Genomic DNA, 27,745 nt, shown 5'->3' with positions numbered 1-27,745 from the left:
CAAGGATGTAAATATCTCCCAGAGAAAGTGATCAACTTATTCATCCCATCGACACATTCCAGACTTTCACTGGAATGAACCAGGATTCCACATTGATATATTCCATTCAACCTCACCCACAGTGAGCTATTCCAATTTCTTTGTTCTCCAGGACAATATATTCACAATATCTTTAAAACAGAAATTAAACATTCCCATTTGATTTCAGGTATTAACATATTCTGTTAGTTTGTTCTTTATTGTCAATGTCAGGCTGGGGTTGTTCCCCTTGGAGCAAGGAGGTTGAGGGGAGATTTGATAGAGGTGGACAAGATTCTGACAGGTTTAGATAAGGTGGACAAAGAAAAGCTGTTCCCATTCGCTGATGGAACAAGGACGAGGGGGACACAGATTTAAGGTTTTGGATCAGAGATGCAGTGGGGGGATGTGAGGAAGAATATTTTGATGCAGTGAATGATAATGACCTGGAACTCGCTGCCTACGAGGGTGGAGGAAGTGGAGACAATAAACAATTACAAAGGAAATTGGATGGGCATTGGGGGGTTTCAAACAGAAATAGTGACTGTCTCTTAACTTCCTCACACCCGGTCACTCTGTGATCCTTGTGAAATTTGAAACCAGGTATTCGCAACAAGACTCAAAGAGCATCAGCCCACTGGAGGCAAAGCCATGAGACCGACCAGTCCAGCAGAAAGAAACCCTCCGACCCTCCCCATTGACCAACTGTGAGAATGAACAAAATGCAGTTCTGGATGGAATTGAGAGCAGAAACAATGACAGCAGAATCCAACCCCTGGAATCACTCGTGAACTTGTTGGTGTCTCAACAGATGGGATGAAAGACTGAATATCTTCTCACACAGAGCAGCTGAACGGTCTCTCCCCAGTGTGAACTCGCTGGTGTATCCGCAGGTTGGATAACCGAGTGAATCCCTTCCCACACTGAGAGCAGGTAAACGGTTTCTCCCCAATGTGAACTCGCTGGTGTGTCAGCAGGCTGGATGAATCACAGAAACCCTTCCCACACTGAGAGCAGGTGAATGGCCTCTCCCCAGTGTGAACTCGCTGGTGCATCTGCAGGCGGGAGGACCCAGTGAATCCCTTCCCACATTGAGAGCAGGTGAATGGCCTCTCCCCAGTGTGAACTCGCTGGTGTGTCAGCAGGCTGGATGAATCACAGAAACCCTTCCCACACACAGAGCAGGTGAATGGCCTCTCCCCAGTGTGAACTCGCTTGTGTCTCTGCAGGTGGGATGACTGAGTGATTCCCTCCCCACATCGAGAGCAGGTAAAGGGCCTCTCCCCGGTGTGAACTCGTTGGTGTTTCCGCAGGTCGGAAGACCGAATGAATCCCTTCCCACACTGAGAGCAGGTGAACGGCCTCTCCCCAGTGTGAATGCGCTCATGGACCAGCAGGTCAGAAGATCGAGTGAATCCCTCCCCACACTGAGAACACGTGAATGGCCTCTCCCCAGTGTGAACTTGCTGGTGTCTCTGCAGGCTGGATGACTGAGTGAATCTCTTCCCACACTAAGAGCAGATGAACGGCCGCTGCCCAGTGTGGATGAGCCGATGAGCTTCCAGCAGAGATGGGGCTCTGTATCTCTTCCCACAGTCTGCACATTTCCATGGTTTCTCCATGGTGCAGGTGTCCTTGCCACTCTCTTGGGTGGCCAATCAGTTGAAGCCTCGTCCACACACAACACAGGTACAGTCTCTCCCCGCTGTGAATGGTGTGATATTTATTCAGACTGTGTAACTGGTTAAAGCTCTTTAGTCAGTGCATTGGAACACACTCACTCGAGTGTGACAGTGTGTTGATAGGGAGTGGGATAGCTTGATCTTGGTTTCAGATAAAGCTCGGCACAACATCGTGGGCCGAAGGGCCTGTTCTGTGCTGTACTGTTCTATGTTCTAAATGCTAACAATGTTATTTTGAACTAACTGTGAAGTTTCAATGGCGGTCATTGCCCAGCATTCGCTGCGGGTGTGAAAGTGCCCTATTCACTCCACAGGAGCCCAGTACGCAGGCGCAGCGCTGTATCTGGGGCATGCGCAGTGTCACTTTGCTCGGAGCCCGCGAGTCCGGGAGACGTTTGTTTCAAGGGGTGAGAATCGGTGCGGCGGAGGGAGGAATGGAGCCGGGTGTCGGGGTGGGGAGGGAGCAGAGGCTTCATAAACATCTGCTGTAGGCCGCAAGGTCTGAATAAGAGCCTTCCGGTCCCGGGTTTGCAGCTCCGTGGATTTTATCCGGGATCAGGCCCGGTGCCGTGGCCGCCATCTTTGTTTAGCGGGGAGCAGAGCGCATGCGCGGCCGGTGGGCGGAGCTTCAGGATTTGGGTGACCAGGTGAGACAATGTTTGAGTCATTGACTGACAGGCCGGGTTAATGGATGCTGCCTTTCACCTTCTCAATTTGGAGCGGCGGCTCGCCGTCTTTTATACACTTTGATCATACAGACATTAGCGGTTACTTCGTCATTAGCTTTGGGTGGTTACCTGTACTTAGCCAATTGGGCTCCCCTAGCAACAATTGACCTCCAATCACATTCCTTCAAAAACAACCGTGAACAAAAACCCACAACTTATTGTTTCAGTTCCCCTTTATCTTAAGCTCAGCCGACCATCTGGACCTCGCGGTCTGGTTTTTTTTGTCTGTTCCGTATTTTTTATACAATAACAGGATGTAGCTCAAAGGTTAGTTCGTTATTTAGTCAGCAACAGAATGATCTTTGTTAACCACAGGATAAGTGCTGGGCACAGCCAGTCCCGTATGCATTAACTTTCAAAGGTCGCAGTCTTAGTTTCACTCCAACACTCATCTCATTTATCTAAAATCCAATGAGCATAGATGCACCCTGCCTAACCTTTCCTCAAAAAACAGACCCCTTCATGCCCAAAATCAGCGAGTGAACCTTGTCTGAATTGCTTCCAATGTAAGTATATTTCATCTTAAGTAATCTTATGCTAGAAAACAGGAGGGGAGAATGTTATGGATTTATATTCAGGTCTGACAAATGACTGTTGGGGGTGACACAGTGGTTAGCACTTCTGTCTCATAGCGCCAGAGACCCGGTTCAATTCCAGCCTCGGGTGATTGTCTGTATGGAGTTTGCACATTCTCCCTCTGTGTGGGTTTCCTCTGGTTGCTCTGGTTTCCTCCCACACTCCAAAGAGTGGGTTGATCGACCATGCTAAAGTGTCCCTTTGTGTCCCAAGATGAGGGGGAAGGAAAGGATTAGTGATGTACGTACATCAGGTTACAGGGATAGGGCCTGAGTAAAGGTGCTCTGTTAGAAACTTGGTGCAGACTCGATGGGCTAAAAGGCCTCCTTCTGCACTGCAGAGATTCTGTGATTTTGGAATCTCCTTTTACAGATGGTTAGAAGAAGAGGATTTTTACAGCAATCTCAAACCCCCCAAAAAATGTGTATTTCTTAATTTCAAGCCACAATTGACACATGACTCTTGTAATCTCCTTTTGCAGGGAGTTAGAGTGGGCCAAGCCTGAGGCAGCTGTCGTATGTATATTTACAGAGAGAGAATAGACTAACATTTTGAGTCTGGATGACCCTTTGTCAGAACAAGGGTCATCCAGACTTTAAATGTTGGCTCTACTCTCTCTCCACAGATGCTGTCAGACCTGCTGACATTTTCCAGCATTTTCTGTTTTTGTTTTTTCCAGCATCCGCAATATTTTGCCTTTATATGTATTTATATATCCAAATGTGCTATGTTAACAAAATGGACAGTTACTAACCGAAATATAAAGCATCATGTGATTTAGCTGACTTGACCATATTCCTATAGTTATTCAGTCATTAAAGACACAGTCATGGAGCATTAAACTTGCCTCGCAGGGCCCCTTGTGTCAACACACAGGCAGCTGCTTTGTGAGACTGCGAGCAGCACAGACAAGTCAGAGATAAGAATGTCTTGAGAAGAGAGATTCATTATGAAGGCTCAGGGACGGTTGATAAGATGTAGGAATTCTATGATTCTAATGAACATTCTTTCCTCTCTCATTCCCCAAAAGCTGTAAATCTCCATCCCACACACTCTCCCTCCATTCTCACTCTGCTGTATCTAATATTCACCCTCCCAATTCTCCTGAAGGTGCTGATTGAGGCTGATTGACAGATCCATGCTCACTGCTTCCTGTCGTGGACACACAAATCATAAGAAACAGGAGCTGCAGTTGGCCATTCAGCCCATCGAACTGCCTCAACCATTCATTGAGAATTGGCTGATCTACCGCAGCATCATTTCCCACGCTATCCCCCAGATAGAGAGAGAATAGAGCCAATGTTTCGAGTCTGGAGAGAGGAAAGAATGTTCCATAGAAACTAGAATTGTGTGTTCTGAATTTCTATCCTGCACTGACACTGATGACCTCTGTAAACTTGTTTTACAGGATACTGAAAGAGGAATCACAGGCTGAAATCTCAAACGTTGTGTCTAGATCTGACAGAGTCATATTCCTTAGGACCTGAATATCATCGGCCTTTGAATCGAGGAGAAATGGTTGTCCGGTCTGATGACTTGAAAAGATTTCAAACATTAATGTGACTGGAAAAGAGCCAACACGCTGCCACACTGGAGTGAGAGTGTTCCAGTGCACTGAGCTTGAACCAGTTACACAGCCTGAATAAATATCACACCATTCACAGCGGGGGGAGACTGTTCTGTGTGTGGACGAGTCTTCAACTCAAGAGAGAGGAAAAGACACCTGCACCATGGAGAAACCATGGAAATGTGGGGACTGTGGGAAGGGATGCAGAGCCCCATCTCAGCTGGAAGTTCATCGGCGCAGCCACACTGGGGAGAGACCATTCACCTGCTCTCAGTGTGAGAAGGGATTCACTGATTTATCCACCCTGCGGACACACCAGCGAGTTCACACTGGGGAGAGACCATTCACCTGCTCTCAGTGTGAGAAGGGGTTCAGTCAATTAGCTAACCTGCAGAAGCACCAGCGAGTTCACACTGGGGAGAGACCATTCACCTGCTCTCAGTGTGGGAAGGGATTCACTCAGTTATGCAGCCTGCAGACGCACCAGCGACTTCACACTGGGGAGAGGCCATTCACCTGCTCTCAGTGTGAGAAGGGGTTCAGTCAATTAGCTCACCTGCAGAAACACCAGCGAGTTCACACTGGGGAGAGACCATTCACCTGCTCTCAGTGTGGGAAGGGATTCACTCAGTTATCCAGCCTGCAGACGCACCAGCGACTTCACACTGGGGAGAGGCCATTCACCTGCTCTCAGTGTGGGAAGGGGTTCAGAGCTTCATCCCACCTGCTGAGACACCAGCGAGTTCACGAGTGATTCCAGAGGTTGGATTCTGCTGTTATTGTTTCTGCTCTCAATTACATCCAGGACTGCATTTTGTTCATTCTCACAGTTGGTCAATGGGGAGGGTCAGAGGGTTTCTTTCTGCTGGACTGGCCGGTCTCATGACTTTGCCTCCAGTGGGCTGATGCTCTTTGAGTCTTGTTGTGAATATCTGGTATCAGATTTCGCAAGGATAACAGAGTGACCGGGTGTTAGGAAGTTCAGAGATATTTAGTCAGCATTTCTGTTTGAAACCTCCCAATGCCCATCCAATTTCCTTTGTAATTGTTTATTGTCTCCACTTCCTCCACCCTCGGCAGCGAGTTCCAGGTCATTACCATTCGCTGCATCAAAATATTCTTCCTCACATCCCCCCCTGCATCTCTGATCCAAAACCATAAATCTGTGACCCCCTCGTCCTTGTCCCGTCAGCTAATGGGAACAGCTTTTCTTTGTCCACCTTATCTAAACCTGTCAGAATCTTGTCCACCTCTATCAAATCTCCCCTCAACCTCCTTTGCTCCAAGGGGAACAACCCCAGCCTGACATCGACAATAAAGATCAAACTAACAGAATATGTTAATACCTGAAATCAAATGGGAATGTTTAATTTCTGTTTTAAAGAAATAATGAATATATTGTCCCGTACAATAAAGGAATTTCAATAACTCAGCTTGGGTGCAGTTGAATGAAATGTATCAATCTGATATCCACCCACAGTCTAGAGGAAATGTGGAATGTGTAGCTGGAAATCCCTCCCTAACAGCACTGTGGGTGCACTTACACCTTCGGCATTGTAGCAGTTCAAGAAGGCAGTGTTGGGGTTGACCACGGCCGAGGCAGCTACATACAGCCACATATTCTGTTATAATTGAAGGACTGCAGATTGAATGTGAGGCATTATGGGACTGGACTATCTTGACCACGTTCCTGTGACTGCTCAGTTTCTGCAATCATGAACCATTAAAGCTGCTTAGCAGGGCCCCAACAGAGGACCTGGTGAGAATATTTACTCAGAATGAGTTAGAATGAAACTTATTCCAGGACCGGCTGGTGTTCAGTGGCTGAGATTCCTGAATCTGTAAAAAGGGGGTCTGACCAATCAACAAACAGTGGTAGGTAGTTAGTTAAGAAGCGTTCTCATGCATTGTTTAAATTATTTTATCATGAATTTGTGATCAGAACTGTGAGGGACTTGTAACCCAATAGTTGTTGAATTGACGGTAAACTCCAAGTAGCACTGGACTGAAAAGGGGGTCTGACCATTGCTCATTGCTTCTTGGAAGTACAGCAGAGAGGGAGAGATTCGCGAGAGGAGTGCTGCGGGTAAGCGCTTTTATTTTTTAACTTACTTTTTCGCGGGGTTTTTAAAAAAATATCTAAACCCGGAAGTGGTCGCGCAGGGAGGTCTGGGAGGGAGAGATTTTTTAAAAGTTACTCACCTCAGTGAATCGGCCTCATTGCTTCTTGGAAGTACAGCAGAGAGGGAGAGATTCGCGAGAAGAGTGCTGCGGGTAAGCGCTTTTATTTTTTAACTTACTTTTTCGCGGGGTTTTTAAAAAAATATCTGAACCCGGAAGTGGTCGCGCAGGGAGGTCTGGGAGAGAGAGATTTTTTTTTTCCCCAATAAATTGGAACAGAGAGGAATCCCGATACTCTACACTTGTAGAGTATCCCACCCTCCCTCCTCCTCTAACCTAAAAAAAAAGACCCAGTGAGAGCAGGGCTTTGGAGAAAACAGGAGGAGGAAAGGTAAGTTTAAAATTTTCATTCACTTTTTTTTTCCCTGTGTGTTTAAAAGGGCAATTATGAGTGTGAGGCCAGTATGTTGTTCCCAATGTAGGATGTGGGAGGTCCTGGAGGCTCCTAGCCTCCCGGACGACCATATCTGTGCTGGGTGTGTTGAGCTGCGGTTCCTAAGGGACCATGTTAGGGAACTTGAATTGCAGCTCGAGGACCTTCGCCGGGTTAGGGATAGTGAGGAGGTCATTGACAGGAGCTATCGGCAGGTGGTCACACCGGGACCACGGGAGGAGGGTAACTGGGTAACAGTGAGGAAGGAGAAAGCTCGGTTGATGGTGAGCACCCCGGTGGATGTGCCCCTTAATAATAAGTACTCCTGTCTGAGTACTACTGGGGAGGACAGCCCACCTGGGGGAAGCAGCAGTGGCAGTGTCTCTGGAGCTGAGCCTGGCCCAGTAGTGCAAAAGGGTAAGGAAAGGAGGGTAGTGCTAATTGGGGACTCTACGGTGAGGGGGTCAGATAGGCGTTTTTGCGGACACAGACGGGACTCTCGGATGGTGGTTTGCCTCCCTGGTGCAGGGGTCCGGGATGTCTCTGGTCGAGTCCCAGAAATCCTGAAGGGGGAGGGAGAGGAGCCGAAGGTCGTGATGCATATAGGTACTGCTGACATAGGTAGGAAGAGGGAAGGGGTCATGAAAAGAGAATGTAGGGAGTTAGGTAGACAGCTGAGAAAGAGGAATGCAAAGGTAGTAATCTCGGGATTGCTGCCTGTGCCGCGGGAGAGTGAGAACAGGAATCGGTGGAGAATGAATGCGTGGCTGAGGGACTGGAGCAAGGGACAAGGATTTGGGTACTTGGATCATTGGGACCTCTTTAGGGGCAGGTGTGACCTGTTTAAAAAAGACGGGTGGCACTTGAATCCCAGGGGGACCAATATCCTGGCGGGAAGGTTGGCTAAGGCTACTGGAGAGACTTTAAACGAGAAAGGTTGGGGGGAGGGAATCGAAATGAGGGGACTGAGAGCGAGGAGGTTAGCTCGCAAATAGATAAGGAATGTAGACAGGGTAAGAGGGAGGTTAGACGAGTGATGGAGAAGGGAAATGCTCAGGCTGAAGGTCTGAGATGTGTCTATTTTAATGCCAGGAGTGTAGTGAATAAAGTGGATGAGCTTGGAGCGTGGATTGCTGCTTCGAATTGTGATGTGGTGGCCATTACGGAGACTTGGATGTCTCAGGGACAGGACTGGGTGCTTCAGGTGCCGGGTTTTAGATGTTTCAGGAAGGACAGGGAGGGAGGCAAGAGAGGGGGGGGAGTGGCACTGTTGATCAGGGATAGTGTCGCGGCTGTAGAGAAGGTGGACGCCGTGGAGGGATTGACTACGGAGTCTCTGTGGGTGGAGGTTAGGAACAGGAAGGGGTCGGTAACTTTGCTGGGTGTTTTCTATAGGCCGCCCAATAGTAACAGAGATGTTGAGGAGCAGATGGGGAAACAGATCCTGGAGAGATGTAGGAATAACAGAGTTGTCGTGATGGGAGATTTTAATTTCCCAAACATAGATTGGAATATCCCTAGGGCTAGGGGTTTGGATGGAGAGGAGTTTGTTAGGTGTGTCCAGGAGAGTTTCCTGACACAGTATGTGGATAAGCCTACTAGAGGAGAGGCTGTACTTGATCTGGTGCTGGCTAATGAACCTGGACAGGTGGAGGATCTCTCGGTGGGTGAGCATCTTGGGGATAGCGATCATAATTCTATCTCCTTCACGATAGCATTGGAAAGAGATAGGATCAGGCAGGCTAGGAAAGTGTTTCTCTGGAGTAAAGGGAAATACAGTGTCATCAGGGAGGAAATTAGACGGGTAAATTGGAAGGAGGCATTCTTGGGGAAAAGTACCGAAGGAAAGTGGAGGATTTTCAAGGAATGTTTGTCTGGAGCTCTGCATGACAACGTTCCGATGAGACAGGGGGGTGTTGGTAGGGTACGGGAACCGTGGTGCACGAAGGTTGTGATGAACCTGGTGAATAAGAAAAGAGAGGCGTACAGAAGGTTCAGAGAGCTAGGAGGTGTTAAGGATTTAGAGGAGTATACGGGATGTAGGAAGGAACTTAAGAAGGAAATTAGGAGAGCGAGAAGGGGTCATGAGAAGACCTTGGCGGGTAAGATTAAGGAGAATCCCAAGGCTTTCTACAAATATGTCAAGAGTAAAAGGATGAGATGTGAAGGCATAGGACCCTTAAAAGGTGAAGGGGGAAAAGTTTGTGCGGAACCGTTAGAAATGGCGGAGGTGCTTAATGAATACTTTACCTCGGTATTCACGGTGGAAAGGGATCTGGGTGGTTGTACTGCTGGTTTGCGGTGGACAGAAAGAATCGAGCATGTGGACATAAAGAAAGAGGATGTGTTGGAACTATTGAATGGCATCAAGGTTGGTAAGTCGCCGGGACCGGATGGGATGTACCCCAGGTTACTGTGGGAGGCGAGGGAGGAGATTGCGGAGCCTTTGGCGATGATCTTTGCATCGTCGATGGAGACGGGAGAGGTTCCGGAGGATTGGAGGATTGCAGATGTGGTCCCTATATTCAAGAAAGGGAACAGGGACAGCCCGGGAAATTACCGACCGGTGAGTCTAACCTCAGTGGTTGGTAAGTTGATGGAGAGGATCCTGAGAGACAGGATTTATGATCATCTAGAGAAGTTTAGTATGATCAAAAGTAGTCAGCACGGCTTTGTCAAGGGCAGGTCATGCCTTACGAGCCTGGTTGAGTTCTTTGAAAATGTGACCAAACACATTGACGAAGGAAGAGCGGTGGATGTGGTCTATATGGACTTCAGCAAGGCGTTCGATAAGGTCCCCCATGCAAGACTTCTTGAGAAAGTGAGAGGGCATGGGATCCAAGGGGCTGTTGCCTTGTGGATCCAGAACTGGCTTGCCTGCAGAAGGCAGAGAGTGGCTGTGGAGGGGTCTTTCTCTGCATGGAGGTCAGTGACCAGTGGAGTGCCCCAGGGATCTGTTCTGGGACCCTTGCTGTTTGTCATTTTCATAAATGACCTGGATGAGGAAGTGGAGGGATGGGTTGGTAAGTTTGCTGACGACACCAAGGTAGGTGGTGTTGTGGATAGTTTGGAGGGATGTCAGAAGTTGCAGCGAGACATAGATAGAATGCAAGACTGGGCGGAGAAGTGGCAGATGGACTTCAACCTGGATAAGTGTGTGGTGATCCATTTTGGCAGATCCAATGGGATGAAGCAGCAGTATAATATGAAGGGTACCATTCTTAGCAGTGTAGAGGATCAGAAGGACCTTGGGGTCCGGGTCCATAGGACTCTTAAATCGGCCTCGCAGGTGGAGGATGCGGTCAAGAAGGCGTACGGCGTACTAGCCTTCATTAATCGAGGGATTGAGTTTAGGAGTCGGGAGATAATGCTGCAGCTTTATAGGACCCTGGTTAGACCCCACTTGGAGTACTGCGCACAGTTCTGGTCACCTCATTACAGGAAAGATGTTGAAGCCATTGAAAGGGTGCAGAGGAGATTTACAAGGATGTTGCCTGGATTGGGGAGCATGCCTTATGAGGATAGGTTGAGGGAGCTTGGTCTCTTCTCCCTGGAGAGACGAAGGATGAGAGGTGACCTGATAGAGGTTTACAAGATGTTGAGAGGTCTGGATAGGGTAGACTCTCAGAGGCTATTTCCAAGGGCTGAAATGGTTGCTACGAGAGGACACAGGTTTAAGGTGCAGGGGTGTAGGTACAGAGGAGATGTCAGGGGTAAGTTTTTCACTCAGAGGGTGGTGGGTGAGTGGAATCGGCTGACGTTGGTGGTGGTGGAGGCAAACTCGTTGGGGTCTTTTAAGAGACTTCTGGATGAGTACATGGGATTTAATGGGATTGAGGGCTATAGATAGGCCTAGAGGTAGGGATATGATCGGCGCAACTTGTGGGCCGAAGGGCCTGTTTGTGCTGTGGCTTTCTATGTTCTATGTTCTATGTTCTATGACCAAGAAGTGAAGTGATCTCAGGCATTGTTTAAATTACATCATCATTGGCCAACTTCCCCTTTGTGACATCACAGTGGAGCCATCCTTGAATTAGCCAATAGGAATCACTCTGCTCCGCGGTGACCTCTCCAGTTTCCAGTGAGCAGGCCCGGGCGCGCGGACCCGGGAGCCCCGCCCCCACCCATTGTTCCCCCTCCGCCTACACCATATCGAGCCAAGGTTTCCAGGCAACCGGCTGACAGCTCCGGCCAGAGCGAGAAGCCGCTCAGTGATCTCCCCCTCCCCCCGGCCAAGGACGGCGGCTGTCCAAGGGAGAGGCGCATGTCCAGGGGAGAGTCCATCCCCTGCCCTTCTGAGGTGTTCACGAATAGGAAGAGTTGGAGGACCGAAAGGACTCTGGTTCTCCAGCTCATCAGAGCGCCGGCTTTGCGTGAATGAAGATTGCGCTTCAGACAGACTGAAACTTCCTCCTGTCTCCAACATCTGAGAGTAAAACACTTTCTTTTCTCCCCCTTTCCATTTCTTTTCTCATTCTGGGGGAAATTGGGGACTTGCAGCAACTGAAGGAAGGAAGTGAATCCAGGGAGGCTGCAGACTCTAGAAAGGTTGGCCCAGGTCTCCCTCTCTCTTAAAGACATTGACATCCTTTGCTCCCTCAGCTTGACACATTTATTTGTCTGGCTAAAAGGATGGTCTCTTTCCTAATGTTCACAATTGAAGGGCTGGTTTCCCCAGGGGATGGCTGACATTTAAGGGGACAGTAAATTAATATAGGACAGACATATGTCCAGTGTTGTTATATCAGCCAGGTTTATTCCTGGTCCTGCAATAAATGCATTTATCATTCCAATCTTGTCATATTGTACTGTAGCTACATTATATATTTCCAGTTATAGAGTCATTACAGCACAGAAGGAGTCCATTGGACAACTCGAGTCCATGCTGACTCTCACAGTAACTTCATAGATTGTTTGCACTTTTTTCATGATTTTCAAGTGACTTAATTGCAGTGTTAATGTAAGCCTCCTTGTGACACTAATTAATAAACAATCAAAACTAAACTATAAACCGCCTTGGCGAACACTTACCCGAAGATCAGAGGCTGAATGCCCTTGATCTTCGGGTAAGTGTTCTCCAAGGCGGCCTTCAAGACTCACGACAGCGCAGAATCGCTGAGCAGAAACTGATAGCCAAGTTCCGCACACACGAGGACGGTCTCAACCAGGATCTTGGGTTCATGTCACACTATCTGTAACCCCCACAACTTGCTGGGCTTGCAAAATCTCACTAACTGTCCTGGCTTGAGACAATTCAGTAAGAAGTTTAACAACACCAGGTTAAAGTCCAACAGGTTTATTTGGTCGCAAAAGCCACACAAGCTTTCGGAGCTCCAAGCCCCTTCTTCAGGTGAGTGGGAATTCTGTTCACAAACAGGGCAGATAAAGACACAGACTCAATTTACATGAATAATGGTTGGAATGCGAATACTTACAGCTAATCAAGTCTTTAAGATAGAAACAACGTGAGACAATTGAGACAACATTGAGACAATTCACACCTCTTTAACCTGTGCTTAACCCTCTCTCCACTCACATTGTACCTGGAAAGACTTGATTACCTGTTAAGACTCGCATTCCAACCATTATCTTATAATGGAGTTTGTGTCTATATGTGCCCTGTTTGCGAACCAAATCCTGCACACAGCTGATGAAGGAGCAGTGCTCCGAAAGCTCCTGCTACTAATAAAGCTGTTGGACTTTAACCTGGTGTTGTGAAACTTCTTACTGTGTCTACCCCAGTCCAACGCCGACATCTCCACACCCAGGACAGGAAGCAGTGAGCATAGATCTGTCAATCAGCCTGAATCAGCACCTTTTGAAGAATTGGTAGGGTGAATATTAGATACAGCAGAGTGAGAATGGAGGGAGAGTGTGTGGGATGGAGATTTACAGCTTTTGGGGAATGAGAGAGGAAAGAATGTTCCATAGAAACTAGAATTGTCTGTTCTGAATTTCTATCCTGTACTGACACTGATGAATCTTATAAACTCCTTTTGCACGATAGATTTGCAGAAGGTGAGGATTTACAGGCAGAAATCTCAAATCAAACAACACATCAAGACCTGACAGATTTATTCATTTGATCAGGACCTGAATATCATTGGCCTTTGAATCTAAAAGGAGAAATCTTTTTCTGTTCTGTCTGCTTCAGAATTTTTTTAAACATAAATGTAACTGAAAAATCACTGAGACACAGATACACCCGAGTGAGTGTGTTCCAGTGTACTGTGTGGGAAGAGATTCAACCAGTTACACAGCCTGAAAATACACCGCAGCGTTCACAGCGGGGAGAGACTGTACCCGTGTTCTGTGTGAGATTTAACTGATTGTTGAACCTGGAGAGTCACAAGAACACCCGCACCAGGGGGAAACCGTGGAAATGTGGGGACTGTGGGAGGCGATTCAGGGTCCCATCACAGCTGGAATCTCATCGATGCAGTCACACTGGGGAGCGGCCATTCACCTGCTCTGTGTGCGGGAAGGGATTCACTCAGTTATCCAGCCTGCAGAAACACAATCTCACTCACACCAATGAGGGAACGTTTAAATGCTCTGACTGTAGCATTGGCTTCAAAACCTCTGGAGAACCAGTGTCCCACCAGGTGTCACACTGAGGAGAGACCGTTCAGATGCTCTCACTGCAGAAAGAGGTTTAAAAGCTCATCCAATCTGCAGAGACACCAGCGAGTTCACACTGGGGAGTGACCATTCACCTGTTCTGACTGTGGGAAGGGATTCACTCAGTTATCCCACCTGCTGAGTCATAATCTCACTCACACCAATGAGAGATCCTTTAAATGCTCTGACTGTGGGAGCAGATTCAAAAGCTCTGGAGAACTGGTGTCCCACCAGCGAGTTCACACTGGGGAGAGACCATTTACCTGCTCTTTGTGTGGGAAGGGATTCACTCAGTCATCCAGCCTGCTCAGACATAAAGTCACTCACACCAATCTGAGGCCTTTCAAATGCTCTGACTGTGGAAGTGGCTTCAAAAGCTCTCAGAGCTGATGTCCCACCAGCGCATTCACACTGAGGAGAGGCCGTTCAGCTGCTCTCACTGCTCAAAGAGATTTAGAATATCTTCAGCACTGCCGAAACACCAGCGAGTTCACACTGGGGAGCTGCTCTCAGTGTGGGAAGGGATTCACTAAGTCATCCAACCCATGGGTACTTCAGTGAGTTCACACTGGGCAGAGGCTGGTCACCTGCTCTGACTGTGATTCACTCAGTCAGCAAACTTGGTGAAACACCAGTGAGTTCACAAGTGATTACAGTTCTGGGATTATTCTTGTGAATCTTTCTTGCTCCTTCTCCAGTGCCTCTGTTTCCTTTTTCTAAATGGAGATCACAAATAGAACGTAGAACAGTACAGCACAGGAACAGACCCTTCAGCCCACGATGTTGCGTTAAACATGATGCCAAATTAAACTAATCCCTTCTGCCTGCCCTTGGTCCATATTCCTCTATTCCTTACAAATTCCTGTGTTTATCTAAAAGCCCCTATTGTATCTGCCTCCACCACCACCCCTGGCAGTACAGGGAATCCCTGTAACTCTTTCCTCCCCAGCTGTTGCTAAACCTCAGACTCTGCCTGTCATTCTGCTAATTAACCCAGAACCCCTTCCACACCATTTGTTAGTGGGTTTCTCCGACAAGGTGGCAATTATACTCCGGAAACCAATGTCACAGTATAAAGGTAAAACTTCATTAAAAACCAGTGATCAATGGGAGAAATTATATTGATGATCTCAGATACAGAATACCCAGACCGTTCTAATGTAATCATAAGACCATAAGATATAGGAGCAGAATTAGGCCATTTGACCCGTCGAATCTGCTCTGCCATTCAATCATGGCTGATCTGATTCTTGTCCCCATTCTCCTGTCTTCTCCCCGTAACCCTTGATCCAGCTATTAATCAAGAACCTGCCTATCTCTCTCTTAAAGACACTCAATGACCTGGTCTCCACAGCTCTCCTTCCAAAGATTCACCACTCTGGCTGAAGAAATTCCTCCTCATCTGTTTTAAAGGATCATCCCTTCACTCTGAAGTTGTGCCCTCGAGTTCTACACTCTCCCACTAGTGGAAACATCCTCTCCACATCCACTCTCTCCAGGCCTCTCAGTATTCTGTAAGTTTCAATTAGATCCCCCCCCCCTCATCCTTCCAAACTCCAATGAGTACAGACCCAGAGTCCTCAACCGTTCCTCATACGACAAGCTCTTCATTCCAGGGATCATTCTTGTGAACCTCCTCTGGACCCCTTCCAAGGCCAGCACATCCTTCCTTAGATAAGGGGCCCAAAACTGCTCACAATACTCCAAATGGGGTCTGACCAGAGCCTTAGACAGCCTCAGAAGTACATCCCTGCTCTTGTATTCTCGCCCTCTCGACATGAATGCTAACATTGCATTTGCCTTCCAAACTGTCAACTGAACCTGCATGTTAACCTTCAGAGAGTCCTGAACCAGAACTTACAAGTCCCTTTGTGCTTCTGATTTCCTAAGCATTTCCCCAGACCACAATCCCATCAGGCCCTATCCCCATAACACCACTTATTTACCCTGCTCGTTCCGCTGACATGAAGGGACAATTTACTATGGCCAATCAACCTAACCTGCCAATCTTGGACTGAGGGAAGAAACTGGAGCACCCGGACGAAACCCACATAGACATGGGGAAAATGTGCAAACTCCACACAGACAGTCACCCAAGGCCAGAATTGAACCCGAGTCCTTGGCGCTGTGAGGCAGCAGTGCTAACCACTGTGCCACCATGCCACCCTTTATTCTTCAGTGCAGTTCCACTGTGTACTGTCGGATGTCAGTTCCTTCACAATTTACAAACCACCTCTGCAATCTCACATCGGTGTTCCAACTCCTTCTTTAACCCTCTGTTGGAGTCTCACGCTCATAAGCCATCTTCACACATGTCCCTTCCTGTTAAACGTTGCCTCTCATTTTATTTTTAACCAGACAGTGTACTTTTGTCATGCTTGTTGGCATCTCTTTTCCCTCTCCAACAAATCATTGTTTTACATTTGTGGAAGGTTTATCAGGTCTTTTGGGATTGTGCTGTGTTTTTTACCAATCAGTTTCATCATCCTGGATTCCACTTTCTTACAAAAGAAGCACCATTAAATAATTCTGTCAGAATCTTCAGAAGAAAGTCAAAAGTCAGAGTCAAAGGGGTTCTTCATCTCAATGTCTTTGCTTATTTCCCCCTGTACAGTCCCAATGTGTCAGATGGTGGCCAGATTATCAAATTCAGTTCTCTCAAATAGTTCATAGACAAAGAAACAAATATCTCCAAGAGAAAACTGTCACCTCATTCATCTCATCTAGATTTCCCTTTCACTCAAATCTTCATAAACACCCAAATGTATGGATTGCTTTAAACTACACTTTCAGGAGTTCTGGAGAATCTTTGGTGTCAAATAAATCATTAAGTATTCTCATAATATCTTTTAACAGAAACCGAACATTTCTGTTTGATTCCAGGCATTATCAATTTTGTTCTTTCCCTTAAACACCAGGTAATTTCCATTTTAAATGCTTGAAATAGCAACTCATGTCAGATATTTATCAATTCCAATATCAAAAGCAGGCTTGTTGGCTTTCTGAAAGGTAAAGTCTTTTATTCTCTGCTTTAATTCTCAAAACTGCGGCCTTCACTCGGATTGTTTGTGAGTGAAACCGTCATCACCTGTTTAAAAAAACAATCCATCTGGCTCTGGCCAAGATCCCAGTGAGTTAATATGTCCAATCATAGGTTACATTAAAAAACAAAGGCTGTTTGGAGATTTATAAAAATCAACTGTCTGCTGAAAGGGTTAACTTCTCTGTGGAACCGAGAGAGGCGGGGAGTGGGCAGAGGAAACTTGGCAATTGCATCAACTTACATAGTTTAAAAAACTTCTCTCATGTCATTTTCTTCAATTTTGCTCAAATTTCATCTCTTTTGTCTGTCTTTTTTGTAAATGCCAATTTCCAATATTTGCTACTTAATCGAAGTTGAAAGAAATACTTTGTGAAATATGTTGTTAACCGAATCTCAACAATTTTAACTCAAATGTTTTGGAAAGTTGGAACTGGTTTGCTGCCAAACTGCAGCCTTATCTTTGTGTTTTGGGAGCAAATTGGCCTTCACAATTCTAACCTTGAACAACTTAATTTCAAACCCAAATACATTCCTTTCACATTTTAGTACAGTCTGAGTTTATTTCAAACAGAAACACACGGCATTTCAAATTATATTAATTGCTACTCCCTTTCCAAACTAAGTCTTCGAATCTATGATACTTGCAAAAAACACGCTGCTTTAAGAATTCCTTCAACTGGGCAAACCAACTTGGAGTAAGGGTTGTGGATCATGATGGTGCAGAAGTCATGGCTAACCTCACACACCTGCATTCCCTTATCACACAGGAGAGGCAGAGGAGAGGGAGGAGTGCTTTCAGTGGCCTTGGTTTTGGAGAAAACAACTACATCTTCTCACTGGTGACTGATTTGTGTCTCAGGTTGTTTGATTTTAGCTAAACACGGGGAGTGGTCTGCTTCAGGGAGGTGTCACTTTGTGGCTGAATTCACTTCCTCAAAGTCCCCATGGCATCTTCTAACTCTTCACTTGATCTGATATTTTCTGACTGTAAATCAATATCTTGTTCCAAAGTTTGGCCAAACTCTGAGATTTTTCTGAGCTCCACTCACCCTATCATCTGCCCCCTGTCCCCAATGTAACTGATTGTCCAGGTCAGACGTGCTCTCCTGCCAGCAATCAGCTCCATTCTGCAGCTTATCCACCAGTTCCCTCAACTCTTTATATTTTGTACTCAGCTGTGAGGCAACAGGTTTCCAATGTAACTAAATTAATTTATTCTGGACTTTTTCCAACTCGCTATTTCCTTTCTGAATCTCTTTAGAAAACCTATCAAGGACCCGCTCGTAATCTCCGTCACATTCTTCTCCACCTCCCAGGGTATCTTTTGCTCCTGATGCCCTTGACTCCGTTGTCAAACTGTCAGTCACATTGTAGCAGATGCCAAAGCCATTGCTGTATTTGCTTTTTTGAGGCAGCAGTGCTAACAACTGTGCCACTGGATGGAATGCTGGCACAGTGGAGAGAAACATAGAAACTAGAAGCAGGAGTAGGCCATTCGGCCCCTTGAGCCTGCTCCACCATTCATCTTGATCATGGCTGATCATTGAATTCAATTTCCTGATTCGCCCCTTCCTTCCATATCCCTTGATCCCTTTAGCCCCAAGAGTATATCTCATATCTTCTTGAAATCAGACAATGTTTTGGCCTCAACTATCGGGTGACATGGTGGCACAGTGGTTAGCACTGCTACCTCACAGCGTCAGGCATTTAATTCCAGCCTTGGGTGAGTGTCTGTTTGGAATTTGCATGTTCTCCCTGTGTCTGCGTGGGCTTACTCCGGGTGCTCCAGTTTCCACCCACAGACCAAAGATGCCCAGATTCAGTGGATTTGCAATGTTGAATTCCCTCTTAGTATCCCAAGCTGTGTGGGTTAGATAGGTTAGCCATGGTAAATGTGTGAGATTACAGGGATAGGGCAGGGGAAAGGGCCTGGGTAAGGTGCTCTGTTAGAGAGATGGTGCAGACTCGATGGTCCGAATGGTCCCTTCTGTACTGGAGGGACTCTATGATTCAATGAACACAGGAATGGTCAGAATCATTTCACATGTCCCAAATTTTAAATCACCATTACAATTAAAACTCTCTCATACTCACATGTGTGAGTTTGAATCCGAATTAAAATTCCCACAAGTTTAGCAAAGTATCCTGGAATCATGTCTCTGGCCAGTAAATGTGGCTCCAGGTTCACAACTTTTGTGAAAAAAAGCTTTATTAATTACACGTCCTTTATTTAAATCTGTTTGATTTAAATCACAGACAGAAAACCTGAAAGCTTGAAGCATTCAACCCACAAATATCATCCATACACAAGCAGAGAAACTTAGCATGTGCTTTACAACAATAACTGAAATTAATTCCTGAAGCGTTCTTGTGGTTCTGTTTCTAAACTTCCAGAAATGCCTTTAATTAAAGACTCAAGGTAAGGTTAATTCCCCAGAAAGATAAACCTTAACAAATGTAGCCCAAAACAATAATAAAACACATCTACAAACATCCACATAAAACAAATGAAACACACAGGTTCTCACAGCTCGTAAATTTCAAACAATGAATCCTCAGCATTCTCTCTCGCAGCGATAGCTTCTTAAAGCGACAGAGCACCACAAACGTTTCGCAATATACATTAATGATTTGGAAGATGGAACTGAAGACACTGTTGCTAAGTTTGCAGATGATACAAAGATATGTGGAAGGACAGGTAGTATTGAGGGAGCAGGGGGGCTGCAGAAGGACTTTGATGGGCTAGGAGAGTGGGCAAAGAAGTGGCAGATGGAATACAATGTGGAAAAGTGTGAGATTATGCACTTGGGTAGGAGGAATGGAGGCATCGACTATTTCCTAAATGGGGAAATGCTTCAGAAATCAGAAGCACAAAGGGACTTGGGAGTCATTGTTCAAGATTCTCTTAAGGCAGGTTTAGTTGGCAGTTAGGAAGGTAAATGCAATGTTAGCATTCATGTCAAGAGGGCTAGAATACAACAGCAGCGATGTACTTCTGAGACTGTATAAGGCTCTGGTCAGACCCCATTGTATTGTGAGCAGTTTTGAGCCCCACATCTAAGGAAGGATATGCTGGTCTTGGAAAGGGTCTGGAGGAGGTTCACAAGAATGATTTCTGGAATGAAGAGCTTGTCGTATGAAGAATGGTTGAGGACTCTGGGTCTGTACTCATTGGAGTTTAGAAGGATGAGTGGGGATCTTATTGAAACTTAGTAGGAAAAACTAGAACTCGAGGGCACAACCTCAGGCTAAAGGGATGATCCTTTAAAACAGAGATGAGGAAGAATTTCTTCAGCCAGAGAGTGTTGAATCTGTGGAACTCTTTGCCGCAGAAGGCTGTGAAGGTCAGTTCATTGAGTGTCTGTAAGACAGAGATAGATAGGTTCTTGATTAATGAGGGGATCAGGGCTTATGGGGAAAAGGCAGGAGAATGGGGATGAGAAAAATATCAGCCATGATTGAATCGCGGAGAAGACTCGATGGGCCGAGTGGCCTAATTTTGCTCCTATGTCTTATGGTCTAAGCTCACAACTCCTTGATTAAAATAAGATACAAGATCCTTAATTCCCCTTCATTATAACTTAAACTTTTTTTAGCCAACTTCCAAAGCCTGATTTTATAGGAAACATCTAGTCTTTGTTGATTTAAAATCCCAAACATGTTGCCAGCTGCAAAATCTTTGTTCTTTATCTGGGGTTGTGGTGACAACACGATAAAATCCTCACAGTTCTTCCAAATTCCTCCAGGCTCCACATAAAATTTCCACATTTAACTGGTTCCCATAAATCCTCAATCAAAAACTAAAATAGACACATGAGTTTCCAGGTGATTTACAAACAAATGGACTGTCTGCTGAAAGGGTTAACTTTTCTACAGAACCTAAAGGGGTCGGGAGTGAGCAGAAAAAACTTGGCCCACAATTACTTCACTTTACATATGATGGGGGCGAAGTATTGAGCTGAACTCAGTTAATACAAAGATTTGCAAAAGACAGTATACTGGTTAAAGACATTCTTTATTGACCAACACGCGCTGGGAGAAAGGCAGCTGGGCAGTCCAACTCCTTTCTAAAGTTACAATACATTGGCCGTGTAGTTATACTATTTTGAAAGTTCATTTCACCCGCCCACTCTGTCATCCTAACTGGATGCTCCAATCATGTTCGTGCACAATATTTACCTTGGCCAATAACATCCTATCTTCTGGAAGAATGGGAATTCAGTGGTCTGTAGAATCTGAAAGTTCCTGCCCACTGTTACTTTGCAACTTTCACTTACGTAGGTCCATAGGGTTCAAAGGTTGCTTCCTAACTGACTCTCAGCAACTTCTATTACATAGCTTATAGGGTTCAAAAGTTCCTTTCCACTGTCTGCTGAGCCATCCCTTATAACTCATACTGATAAAAACTGTGCTCTGTGGCTTCACTGTTCTGACAGAATGTGGCCTGTCTCACTCAGCTTTTATCCCATTATGCTTTAGGTCAGTCTGCAGTTTGGCCAAGGTATACATTTTAGTACAAAAAGTCCATATTTAAATCTGAAATACATGTTTAAATTCGATACCAGTGGTTATATGTGTCTCTATGCAGACAGTACCTTTGTATAATATAAATAAGGCACGTTGTGGTCCTTATTCTACATTAGTCTAAGTCAGTCCACCCTGTTTCAATAGCCTTTATTAGTTTTTAATCTCAAGGTATCCTGAACCCTTCTAACAAAATAACTTTAAAAAACTTAAAGTTTATAATTAGTCTCAAGTAAGCTTACATTAACACTGCAATGAAGTTACTGTGAAAAATCCCCTCTCTAACAACAAAAGAAACTTGATTTTAAACTTCATCTATTAATTTTTTTGTTATATTCCTCAACCTATTTTAATTTGATCAGTTTTTTGTTAGGGATGGGTAATTTCTGTTCTTTATAAACTGGTTCACTCATTTTGTTAATTCTACATGGGCTCGGAGAATGAGAACCCAGACTCTATCATCCATATCCTTTTTCTCCTTTTGCCACCACTTTCTCTCTGTCTTGCAGGAGGATCGTGGGGATTCCAATCAGACCAAATCATTTATTATAAAAGTAAAACAAAAACAGAAAATGCTGGAAAATCCCAGCAGATCTGACAGTATCTGTAGGGAGAGAATAGAGCCAACGTTTCAAGTCTGGATGACCCTTCATGAGAGCTCCTATGAAGTGTCATCCAGACTAAAAATGTTGGCTCTATTCTCAAATCATTTTATCGATAGGTTTCTTGTTCTTAGTTTCCAAAAGACAGGTAAGAAATCTGTCCGGTCCCTACTCGAGCTCTGAATTTTTCACTGGCCATGCTTGGGTAAGATTATAACGATTAGAATCCACTCTTAGAGGTCCACTTTTCAGTCCAGTGCTACTTGGAGTGTACCGTCACTTCACCGACTATCGGTCACAAGTCCCTCACAGTACTTATCACAAATCTATGATAAAATAATTTCAGCAATGCCTGAGAACGTTTCTTAATCTACTTACCACCGTTTGTTGATTGATCAGACCCCCTTTTTACAGATTCGGATATCTCAGCCGCGGAATATCAGCTGGTTATTCATAGATTCATAGAATCCTACAGTGCAGAATGAGGCCATTTGGCCCATCGAGACTGCACCGACTACAATCACGCCCAGGCCCTATCCCCCATGCATTTACCCTAGCTAGTCCCCCTGAGACTAAGGAGCAATTTAGCATGGCCAATCCACCTAACCCGCACATCTTTGGACTTTGGGAGGAAACCGGGGCACCCGGAGGAAACTGGGACACGGGGAGAATGTGCAGACTCCACACAGACAGTGACCCAAGCCAGGAATCGAACCCGGGTCCCTGGCGCTGTGAGCCAGCAGTGCTAACCACTGTACCACCGTGCCGCCCCAGTTTAATTCCCCAGTTTAATTCTAACTCATTCTGAGTAAATATTCTCACCAGGTCCTCTGTTGGGGCTCTGCTAAGCAGCTTTAATGGTCCGTGATTGCAGAAACTGAGCAGTCACAGGAATGTGGTCAAGATAGTCCAGTCCCATAATGCCTCACATTCAATCAGCAGTCCTTCAATTATAACAGAATATGTGGCTGTATGTAGCTGCCTCGGCCATGGTCAACCCCAACACTGCCTTCCTGAACTGCTACAATGCCTGAGGTGTAAGTACACCCACAGTGCTGTTAGGGAGGGATTTCCAGCTACACATTCCTGACAAGATTCTGACAGGTTTAGATAAAGTGGACAAAGAAAAGCTGTTCCCATTAGCTGATGGGACAAGGACAAGAGGGCACAGATTTAAAGTTTTGAATCAGAGATACAGGGGGGGATGTAAGGAAGAATATTTTGATGCAGTGAATGGTAATGACCTGGAACTTGCTGCCTACGAGGGTGGAGGAAGTGGAGACAATAAACAATTACAAAGGAAATTGGATGGGCATTTGGGGAGGTTCCAAACAGAAATCCTTACCAATTATCTCTGAACTTCCTAACACCCTGTCACTCTGTGATCCTTGTGAAATTTGAAACCATGTATTTGCAACAAGACTCAAAGAGCATCAGCCCACTGGAGGCAAAGTCGTGAGACCGGCCAGTCCAGCAGAAAGAAACCCTCCGACCCTCCCCATTGACCAACTGTGAGAATGAACAAAATGCAGTCCTGGATGTAATTGAGAGCAGAAACAATAACAGCAGAATCCAACCCTGGAATCACTCATGAACTTGTTGGTGTCTCAGCAGCTGGGATGAAACTCTGAATCCCTTCGCACACTGAGAGCAGGTGAATGGTCTCTCCCCAGTGTGAACTCGCTGGTGCTTCCGCAGGTTGGATGAATGAGTGAATCCCTTCCCACACTGAGAGCAGGTGAATGGTCTCTCCCCAGTGTGAACTCGCTGGTGTGTCTGCAGGGTGGATAACTGACTGAATCCCTTCCCACACTGAGAGCAAGTGAATGGTCTCTCTCCAGTGTGAACCCGCTGGTGTTTCCGCAGGTTGGATAACTGACTGAATCCCTTCGCACACTGAGAGCAGGTGAATGGTCTCTCCCCAGTGTGAACTCGCTGGTGTATCTGCAGGCTGGATAAATTAGTGAATTCCTCCCCACACTGGGAGCAGGTGAATGGCCTATCCCCAGTGTGAACTCGCTGGTGTGTCTGCAGGCTGGACAACTGACTGAATCCCTTCCCACACTGAGAGCAGGTGAACGGCTTCTCCCCAGTGTGAACTCGCTGGTGTGTCTGCAGGTGGGATAATTGAGTGAATCCCTTCCCACACTGAGAGCAAGTGAACGGCCTCTCCCCAGTGTGAACTCGCTGGTGTCTCCGCAGGTGGGATGTTTCATTGAATCCCTTGCCACACTGAGAGCAGGTGAACGGCCTCTCCCCAGTGTGAACTCCCTGGTGTCTCCTCATGCGGGAAGATTCACTGAATCCCTTCCCACACTGAGAGCAGGTGAACGGCCTCTCCCCAGTGTGAACTCCCTGGTGTGCCCGCAGGTTGGATGAATCACTGAATCCCTTCCCACAGTGAGAGCAGGTGAACGGCCTCTCCCCAGTGTGAACTCGCTGGTGCTTCCACAGGTTGGATGAATGAGTGAATCCCTTCCCACACTGTGAGCAGGTGAATGGTCTGTCCCCAGTGTGAACTCGCTGGTGTGTCCGCTGCTCGGATAACTGACTGAATCCCTTCCCACACTGAGAGCAGGCGAACGGCCTCTCCCCAGTGTGAACTCGCTGGTGTGTCCGCAGGTGGGATATTTCACTGAATCCCTTGCCACATTGAGAGCAGGTGAATGGCCTCTCTCCAGTGTGACTGCGCCAATGAACTTCCAGTTCTGATGGGTATCTGTATCTCTTCCCACAGTCCCCACATTTCCATGGTTTCTCCATGGTGCAGTGTCCTTGCCTCTCTCTTTGGTGGACAATCAGTTGAAGCCTCGTTAACACACACACAACACAAGTGCAGTCTCTCCCCACTGTTAATGGTGCGATCTGTATTCAGCTCTTTAGTCAATGCACTTGAACACTCTCATTTGATTGTGGCAGTGTGTTGGTCCTTTTCCAGTCAAACTGACATTTAAAATCCTTTCAAATCGACAGACCAGACAATCATTTGTCCTTCTGGATTCAAAAGCTGATGATATTCAGGTCCCAAGGAATATGACTCTGTCAGATCTAGATGTGACGATTGAGATTTCTGCATGTGATTCCTCTTTCAATATCCTGTAAAACAAGTTTGCAAACGTCATCACTGTCAGTACAGGATAGAAATTCAGAACAGACAGTTCTAGTTTCTATGGAACATTCTTTCCTCTCTCATTCCCCAAAAGCTCTAAATCTCCATCCCACACACTCTCCCTCCATTCTCACTCTGCTGTATCTAATATTCACCCTCCCAATTCTCCTGAAGGTGCTGATTGAAGTTGATTGGCAGATCCATGCTCACTACTTCCTGTCCAGCACAGAAATAATAACAAATTGGAACTGCGATTGGCCAATTGGTCTATCGAGCCTTTTAAACCAGTCCGTGAGATCATTGGCTCATCTACCTCAGCATCATTCTCCCATCACTAAACCCATCTCCCTTGATTTCTTCAATATCTAGAAACCAATCGCTCTCTCTCTCTCTCTCTCCTGAAAATTCTTGATGACTGAGGCTCCACAGGCCGCCAGGGTAGAGAATTCCAAAGCTTCACCACATACTTGAATGAGGAAATCCCTCGTCATCTTAGCTTTCTCTCCATTTCCCCATATGTTCCCCATAAGCCTTGACAGTCTTGTCAGTCAAAAATCAGTCTAACTCATCCTGGAAGATATTTAATGATTCTTAGCCTGCAATGATCCCTGTGGAAAGGAAATTCAAGAATAACAATTGCCTGAGGAGATGACTGGAAATATATAACGTAGCTACGTTTCTATAGTACAAGACTATAAATAATAATAAATGTATATTATTTCAGAGTCATAAATAATATATCTAATCTATATCATATAACAACACTCGACATGTCTCTATCCTATATTAATTTACTGTCCTCTTAAATGTCAGTAAGAAGTCTCACAACACCAGGTTAAAGTCCAACAGGTTTATTTGGCAGCAAAAGCCACACAAGCTTTCGGAGCGCTGCTCCTTCGTAATGTCAGCCATCTCCTGGGAAACAAACCCTTTAATTGTGAACATTAGGAAAGAGACCATCCTTTTAGCCAGACAAATAAATGTCTCAAGCTGAGGGAGCAAAGGATGTCAATGTCTTTAAGAGAGAGAGAGAGACCTGGGCCAACCTGTCTAGACTCTGCAGCCTCCCTGGATTCACTTCCTTTCCCTTCAGTTGCTGCAAGTCCCCAATTTCCCCCAGAATGAGAAAAGAAATGGAAAGGGGGAGAAGAGAAAGTGTTTTACTCACAGATGTTGCCGACAGGAGGAAGTTTCAGTCTGTCTGAAGCTCAATCTTTATTAACACAAAGCCCGCGCTCTGATTGGCTGGAAGACCAGCGTCGTTCCGATCCTCCAACTCTTCCCATTGGCCATTACCTTAGCGTGACGGTCAGGGGGTGGGATCTCCGCCGCGCGGACACGGGAGCCCCGCCCCCACCCATTGTTCCCCCTCCCCCTACACCTCCTCGAGCCAAGGTTTCCAGGCAACCGGCTGATGGCTCCGGCCAGAGCGAGAAGCCGCTCGGTGATCTCCCCGTCCCCCTTCCCCCCCCGGCCCGGGATTGCGCATGTCCAAGGGAGAGGGGACGCTGCGCATGTGCGGTGAAGCCCATCCCCTTACCGGCATGCTGACGTGTTGACCAATGGGAAGAGGGGAGGACCGGAAGAACTCTGGTCCTCCAGCCAATCACATGTCCTGCATTGTGTGAATACGGAAGTTGGCCGATGAGCTTCAGACCAAAACCTCCTTCTCTGTGCAACATCTGGGAGGAAATCCAAAGGTGTTCTTTCATCATGTGAAGGGTAGGAGGTGACCAGGGAAAGAATAGGGTCCATTAGGGAGCAATGTGGTAATTTGTATGAGGAGCTGGGAGACATTGGTAAGGTTTTAAATGAATACTTTGCATCTGTATTCACTATGGGGGAGGGTGATGTTGGTATAGAAAGCACAGTAAGAAGTCTCACAACACCAGGGTAAAGTCCAACAGGTTTATTTGGAATCATGAGCTTTTGGAGCGCTGCACCTTCATCAGGTGAGTCATATAGAAAGCAGAGAGAGGCTTCAACAACTTAACATTGAGAGGGAGGTATTAACAGTTTCAACGGGGCCTAAAATTGTATAAATCCCCAGCTCCAGATGAGATATATCCTAGGCTGCTGTGGGAGGCAAGGGAGGAGATTGCAGCGACTCTGACAATAATTTTCAAATCTTCTCTGGCCACAGGAGAGGTACAGTAAGGAGTCTAACACCAGGTTAAAGTCCTGCAGGTTTATTTGGTAGCAAACGCCACTAGCTTTCGGAGCGCTCCTCCTTCGTCGGGTGAGTGGGAGATCTCTGACTTTAACCTGGTGTTGTTAGACTCCTTACTGTGTTTACCCCAGTCCAATGCCGGCATCTCCACAACAGGAGAGGTGCCAGGGGAATGGAGGACAGCTGATATGGTACCATTAGTCAAGAAGGGAAGTCGGGGAAAAAACAGCAAACTACAGGCCAGTGAGTCCAACTTCAGCAATAGGGAAAGTATTGCAAAAAATTCTGAGGGAGAGATTACTTTCCACTTGGGGAGTAAGGATTAATCAAGGATAGTCAGCATGATTTTGGCAAAGGAAGATCATGTCTTACAAATTTGGTTGAACTTTTCGAGGAGGTGTGTAGATGAGGGGAGTGCAGTTGATGTAGTCTACATGAACTTCAGTAAGGCTTTTGACAAGGTCCCGCATGGGAGGCTGATGAAGAAGGTCCCATGGGATCCAGGGTAATTTGCTAAACTGGATCCAAAAGTGGCAGGAGTCAGAGGGGGA

General features: G+C 46.2%; 2 protein-coding genes and 1 long non-coding RNA gene across 3 annotated transcripts in view; 1 reads left to right on the top strand and 2 right to left on the bottom strand.

Annotated features, from left to right (window-relative positions):
• Positions 1-27,745, bottom strand: part of LOC144485303 (uncharacterized) — a 461,444-nt gene that overhangs the window by 30,113 nt on the left and 403,586 nt on the right. The gene's annotated exons all lie outside the window — the stretch shown is intronic.
• Positions 1-27,745, top strand: part of LOC144485290 (uncharacterized) — a 308,115-nt gene that overhangs the window by 55,601 nt on the left and 224,769 nt on the right. The window lies entirely within an intron of this gene.
• On the bottom strand, positions 714-24,678 carry LOC144485287 (uncharacterized). Its single transcript, XM_078203493.1, has 2 exons — positions 23,531-24,678; positions 714-1,500 (listed from the first exon to the last, which is right to left on the bottom strand). Exons 1-2 carry the CDS (start codon positions 24,676-24,678, stop codon positions 855-857), a joined length of 1,794 nt encoding a protein of 597 aa, XP_078059619.1. The 3' UTR covers positions 714-854.

Source organism: Mustelus asterias, unplaced genomic scaffold (genome assembly GCF_964213995.1).
Source record: "Mustelus asterias unplaced genomic scaffold, sMusAst1.hap1.1 HAP1_SCAFFOLD_184, whole genome shotgun sequence".
Classification (NCBI taxonomy): domain Eukaryota; kingdom Metazoa; phylum Chordata; class Chondrichthyes; order Carcharhiniformes; family Triakidae; genus Mustelus; species Mustelus asterias.
This window is presented reverse-complemented; position numbering and strand designations above follow the sequence as displayed.